The 6,726-nt window shown below is 52.1% G+C and overlaps 1 protein-coding gene across 1 annotated transcript in view; it reads right to left on the reverse strand.

Moving 5' to 3' along the window:
* Positions 1-6,089: 6,089 nt before the first annotated feature.
* TNNI2 (troponin I type 2 (skeletal, fast)) overlaps positions 6,090-6,726 on the reverse strand; it is a 3,628-nt gene continuing 2,991 nt past the window's right edge. The window contains exons 6-7 of the mRNA XM_010016503.1: positions 6,534-6,710; positions 6,090-6,221 (exon numbers count right to left, since the gene is read on the reverse strand). Of these exons, the coding sequence (XP_010014805.1) occupies positions 6,123-6,221; positions 6,534-6,710 (276 nt within the window). The 3' untranslated portion in view covers positions 6,090-6,122. The remainder of the gene's footprint in view (positions 6,222-6,533; positions 6,711-6,726) is intronic.

Consider the following 6,726-nt stretch of genomic DNA (forward strand, 5'->3'; position numbering starts at 1 on the left):
GGGCAATCTGCGGATGCTCCACAATGGCTGGAGCATCTCTTCCTCTTCCTAAACATCTCAACCTCAGCTGTTTGGTCCTGCAGCAGACATAACCTGTCCTTTTTGTCTTGAGGCAGTAGGCCATTGGGATAGCCACAAAGCACCCACCATGGTGACACTCTGACTTTGGCTGAGCACTGCAGGTGCTGCTCTAGTACCGATCATCCTGCAGTCATGCCATGCAGGACAGCTGCCTTCCCAGCACATGCAGGACCTCTGAGGACATATTTTTGACCCGTATGCCAGGTGACCATGATCCAGAACAGTCTGGGTAAAGAGGCCCCTGTGTCTCTATCATACAAATACACACCCATGTCTTCTTTTCACTGACATACATCCTCAAGGTTTCTCCTCATAAATAGCTTAAGGAGAACAGAACCACCCCATGAGGACCCATTCCCCATGCTTTTGGCTTCAAAGGGTGCTAATACCCCTCCTCAGTGAGCCCAAAGACTCAGCCGGATGAGGACCTTGGTGGACTCATATTAAGGGAACAGGAACTGCAACTGTGGGATATCAAAGCTGCTGTGCAAGTTGGGTGTTGGACAGAGCAGAACCCTCCCTTCCTGCACCATCCTTCCCAGGCAGATTCACACAGTCAGATTGTACTGGGAGGGCTGCACATGGAGGATGAAGTGAGAGCAGCAAATCCTTGTGGCATTTCCTCTGAGCCAGAGGGCGACAGCAGGTTTGCACTGTCAGTCAGAGCCAGATTACAGCCACCAATCCCGCCTGGAGCCCGGGCAACAACTTTCTTGAGGCTAGGACTCCCACTCCTCTGAAGAAAAAGCTATTCCCAAACAAAATGCAGCGCCTTGGAGCACCTCCCGGCCAGGCGGTCTGCCACATGCGAATTAGTGTCCCGACAAATTCAGCACCCAGGCTGGATGAGTGCCCAGCTGGGAGCAAGCCCAGCTCTGGGCAGAGCATGGAGGCAGCATGGAGCCCGCTCAGCTGCTGTACAGACCCTGCAGCCACGCACATGGGTCACAGGGGTGATGGATGCAAAGGGGAGGGATGCAGGCAGAGCATCAGCCAGGGCTGGGTTAGCAGGGTCAGTGGGGGTCAGAGCAAAGGGGGCTGGGATCCCCAGGGCATGCTGAGGTTAACCACTTCACCGCCACAAAGCCAGCTGTGATACTTTCTACCCTTCCAGTTACTGCTAGGAAAAAGGGTTTCACATTTTGGGAAAGGCCTGAAACTCTCTGAAGCGGCATACCATACAAAAATGGTATGTCCAGGGAGAATGCCCAGACCAGGGGCGTGGAAGAAAATCCCTCTTTTTTCACCATCTTCCCAAACCAGCCCTCCACACACCTCACACATATCTAGGTTGAACTCAGCTGTGCCCATGGAGCAGCACTTGTCCTGTTCCAGCTGCAGGAAACTTGGGAAAGTCCATGCAGTTTTAACCCCTCTGGGGAGCATGGCTGCAAACAGACCCTGAGCTGGCCCAAGGCCAGGAACCCAGCCTGTCCCAAGGTGCCATCGTATCCCCTGATATGATGATCCTCCCTTGGGGACATTTCCACGCTGGTGGATGCCTGCCTGCTCTAAGCAAGCAGTAAAGCCCAGCCATGCCCCGAAACTCTGCCTGGAGGTCTCCACTTTCCTCATTTACTGCAGATTTATTAATGCTGTTGGACAAATCAGGGCAAGCAGAGCTTGCCCCATTGTGGGGTGCAACCAGGGGATGCCTGGGCTCCTCAAGGCAGAGGGGTGGGTGCCCGAGGGATGCAGGCTGGGCTGTGCCGCTGCTTCTCTTCCCCCAGAGCAGCAGGAGCCCCAGCACCACCTCAGACAGTAGAAGTGCTTTTTCACTCCACACCAGCAATGCTGGTCTGGCAAAATCTCCTCCTAGCAGCCCCCAGGATAGTCCCTGGGTCAGCTAACACAGCCTTCCCCACAGGTAGGTCTCCAAAATCCAGGGGCAGGGGATTCCCACAAGCTTCAGAGCCAGGCTTCACCCTAAGAGTTTTTAAACAGCCATCAGGGAGTCTTCTGTGATTTAAAAACAGTAAAATTCAAATAACTGCTGCTGGGCTGCTTTAATGCTCACACCTCCAAACCCATGGGTTTACATTGCAAAATAAGCTCAGAGGCAAGGCAAGGACCTTGTTGTTCTTCTTCAAGGAGAAAGGGGCAGTGAAGGCACTTGATACCTCCCTGTAATTAGAGTCAGTTCTTTATCCCTAATGCCACTGCCAGAGCACCTATATCAAATTTGGAAACACGAAAGCATTGCCCAGTTCTGTTAAATTATCCATCTGGCCCCTGTTCACTTCCCTACTATTTTTCCACTTTAATGAGCCCGGCTGGGTCAAACTGACCAGTTACTCCTGAGCAGGGATCAGCCATCCCTTCCATCCCTCCTCCAAGAATGTGGTGCACCAAGGTGTCCAAAGACTCTCCACATATCAGTTTTCCTAAACAACCTCCTTCCAGCCACGGGTATACTTAGCAACAGCAGTCACCCTAGCAAGGACCCTTAAGATGCCTCTAGGGATCTGGAGAATTCAGGACAGCTGGAGATAGGCATGGCAAAGAAAAGCCTGGGGCTTGCTAGTGCAGGGGAGCCTCTCCCCAGGCAGTGACCATACATGGGCTGCCACGGGATCTCTGCAGCTCACAGCATGGGAAGCCCCAGAAGCATGGGGAATTCTGAGACCAGCCAATCTCTCATCTCAGACCTCACAGGCAAGAGAAACCTGCCTCATGCTGCTGCTCAGGTACAAATAGCCTGGGGAGCACAGCCCAAGCTATGCATGCAGCCATGGGTGTAGAAACCAAGGTCAAGGGCCGCCTGAAGCCTCCAGAGCATTACTGGGAGCGCTTGGAGTACAAGACCCACAGTACATAGTGGGCTCCCAACCTCCCATCATCAAGGCAGGACAACCCAAGCCGCCCCTTCCCCTCCCTTCCCCCCCCGCTTCCCTCCCCCAGCTTCTAGCTTCTTTTGGGAAGGCTTTGCACACCACAGTTAGCAATTACAGTTCATGGAAGAGAGCATAACACCAGTTTGGTTTAAGTGGTGTTCCAGCTGGCATCAGCAAGACTTTGCCAGCATGTCTCCATTTGTACACTATGAAAATAAGAGTACGCTATGCCCAAATTAGGATTTCTAAGACATTTTCTAATGCAAGCTTCTCTCTAGATACACTGTGAGCAGTTAAATAGATAAGCTTCATTACTTAAGCATACCCAGCACCTTTTTTCTCCCCATATCTCCTCACTGTGCATTTACACCAGGGAGCCTTGGGATTTACTTTCCTGGAAGCTCCATCACAAGACTCACTGCTCATACCTTGAGCACACTTTAAACTGTTTTAGGAGCACTGTCCTGACTCCATCCATACACAGGTCAGTTTGACAAGAGCTTTGTCCTCAAGGAAAGGAGACCACAGAGCTGACCTAGCCACAGGGTGAGAAAAAGTAGCTCTAAACAGCAAGTAAACACTTCCTTCCTCCATTTTGGGGTTGGAAATCCCCAGAGCCTAGCAAGCCTTTTAGTAGCACAAGTAAAAGCAGGAGAAATTTAGAGCTGCACATGAGACTATTAGACGAATTGGGAGGGAAAGTAGTTCTCCATATTTTAAAACCGGAAAGGAAGTTATTTTTGCTCAGTACTTGTGCCATCAAGTTTCATATTTCAATAAAATTCTAAAATGCAGCTAGGGAGGAAGGGATGTGCCACCCTGCTGTCAGTATTCATGTACACACTCTTTAAACATGTCTCTAAAGGCTGTAAGAGTTGGAGTGCTACAGAGCAGACCCCTCCAGACAGCCTCCTACCTAGCTGAAACTGCAGCAGGAAAGAGGGAAGGGGAAAAGCTGATCCTGCCTCCCCAGCAGCCCCACTGCTGGCTCTGGGTGCACCAATATACCTGTGCCTGCCACAGCAAGAGGGAAGTGGCAAGTCCCAACCATATTGGGTCACCCCAGTATCTGCTCCTTGCTCCTGCAAGGTTAGCTGAGCCTGAGGTAGAGGCACAGCCAGGTTGAAGCGATGCTGAGAATCACATGGATCACCCTGCACTCCCCCAGCAGCCAAAGCTCTACCTTTGTATCAGCAGAGTCATGCACAGAGCCTTCCAGCACCTTTTGAAGCTTCCAGTCAAGTCTTCAGACAAGGCTAATTGCTGTCAAGTGTCAGCCAAAACGTTTAACTGCAGGCATTAGTGACAGGAGATGACACACCTTTCTCTTCTCATTGTCAGTCAAGGGTTTGGGTTTTTTTTCCCCCATCAATATTAACTTAGCTGGCTTTCAGAAGCCTTGGGAAGAAATGCTAATGCACGCTTTGAAGATGGAGGTGAAAAATCAGGCCACCCCCCAAGCTCCCTGGATGCTCAGCCTGAATCCAGTCTAAATCTGAATACTTTTGAGTGATACACCTCAGCCGAGCTTATCTCAGTCTGCCTCCACCACAGAAAGATGTGATCTCTGCTACTGATCTGTCTTCTTTTAACCCCTATGGAAAGCTGTCTGCGTTAGAGTGAACAGACCCCAAATTTTACAGTCTCTGCTGATAAAGCAACAAAGCAGAGCAGAGGCACAGGGAGATGTATAACCTTACAGCAACTAGCCTGCAGCATTGCCAGGTTAATTTGGTTAGAAACATAGGCAATACAGCAAGAAATCAGTTGTGCCCAGTGATTGCTGCAAGGAGAGGAGGCAGCTGATGTTCACCCACTGACCTTAAAGATGGGGCTGATTTTAGCTACAGAGGAGGTCCAGGTTGTCAGGCTCCTTGCTGAGCTTGCCTGCTGCTGGAGCTGCAGTTCCCCATTTGATCTAGCCCTCTCAAGGGCTTTGAAGTTCAAAGGAGATGAGACCTTTAAGAAGTCTAAGTCTCTCCCTAAATGGAGGAGTCTGTCAAAAGCCAGCCGGAGCAACTGACCCATTTCAGCCTCATGGGTCATCACCATTTTGGCTCTGCGTCCTCCTTTCCCACCATCACCCTCCCAGATTCCTGTGACTGGAAGACAGTTGTGGCATTGGGGTGCCGGGTCCCCAGGCCTCACCTCTCGCTGTCCCCAAGGTTTTCATTTCCCACTTGGTTCACAGCTTCTGCACCCTCCTGGCACCCCTCCGAGTCTGACATCTTCTCCGCTGTCCGGCACAGTGGTCCTGCAGACAGCTCCAGTGCTTTCGCTTTTCCTGTGCTTAGCAGAAGTGAGCTGTGCCGGAAGCTTCATGGGCTGAGGGTTTTGGGGGATGGGAGAGGGGCAGAGGGAAGTCAAATCTGGGGTTGTTTGGTTTTGTAAAACCATTGGGACTATTTAAAGGTTTTGCCACTGCCGGCAGCTCAAAACTGGGAAGTACTGGGCTAACCCAAAGGCAAAGCAAGGGGCACAGACATCCCCACCATGGCAGGGGGAGGAGTGACCTGCCACCTTCCAGCTGCCTACACTGCTTTGAGGACAGCCAGCATCTCTAAACTGTGACACCCTACATTGCACCAGTACCCGGGTGCTGCTGCAGGAGCTGATGAGGTTGCTGTGACTCCATGCCTCTCAAAGCCCACTGAAGCCAAAGGGTCCACTTCTGCCCTGCAGCCATCACCCCTCAGTTCCCTGCCCAGCTCTACTCCTTCCTGCTGTTGCCACTGGGGGTGGAGGTTCTGCAATACCTCCTGTGGCTTGGACTTATCTCTTTGTCTCTTTGCCTCCAGTGAAAGACATGGCCAGGAGCCAGGGGTACAGCCTGGCAGGAAGATGCCAGCAGAGCACAGTGGCACAGCCTCACCCTTTCCTCTCCACAATGAGGGGATAAGCAGCCCCAGCTTTGGAGGGGGACCAGCAGTAGAGAGATCCTTCATCCCCACAGCACAGCCCTACCAAAGCCTCCCTGTTCTCACCAAGACCACCACAATGGGGGAAGACCTACTGGTGCCATGGCACAGGTTTGAGTCTGGCTCCCCAGGCAGGCAACACCCACCTCTCCCGCCAAAGCTTTATTTACACCACTGCTGCGATGATGCAGCTCTTCCAAAATCAGACAGAAATGGCACCCAGCCGGTGCCCCTGAACCTGGGGGTACAGCAGGGACAGGAGGGAGTAGAGGATGGGTGATGCAGGTGCTTAGGACTCGCCAGCCTCGAACATCTTCTTCCTGCCCTCCATGCCGGACTTCTCCTCAATGTTCTTCCTCCAGTCACCAACATCACGGAGGTCCTTCTCCTGGGGAAGGGATGGGCATGTTGGTGCAAGCAGTGCCCCCCAGGGTGAGAACCCACCCAGGCAAGGCCCTTCACCTGTCTGCCCATGGAAAACCCTGTGCCAGCTAGAGGAACCCAATTCCACCCATGCTATACATCTTTTCAGGCTGCATCCTCTTTTTTCAACATGATGGGTCCCAGAGGAGGAAATGCCAAGCAGGAAGAATATTACAGAAAGACTCATGCTCAACCTTGTCTTTTACACAGGGAGCCATAAGCCCCACAAAAACAGGGCAAAAATCCTATATGGGCCCAGGGGAGAGGGAAGGAGTACCTTTTCAGTGTCTTCCTTCTTGACTTGCTTCAGGTTGGCTCGGAGATCCATGCAGACCTTGTGCTTGGAGCCCAGCAGAGCCCGCAGCATTGCATCAGCAGACATGCGCACCCTGCGCAGGGGCGGCCTCTTGAATTTGCCCTTCAGGTCAAAGAGCTTCAGGCTCAAGTCTTCCAGCTACAGGGGGATGAAA

Source organism: Nestor notabilis, unplaced genomic scaffold (assembly GCF_000696875.1).
Source record: "Nestor notabilis isolate BGI_N333 unplaced genomic scaffold, ASM69687v1 scaffold19176, whole genome shotgun sequence".
NCBI lineage: Eukaryota > Metazoa > Chordata > Aves > Psittaciformes > Psittacidae > Nestor > Nestor notabilis.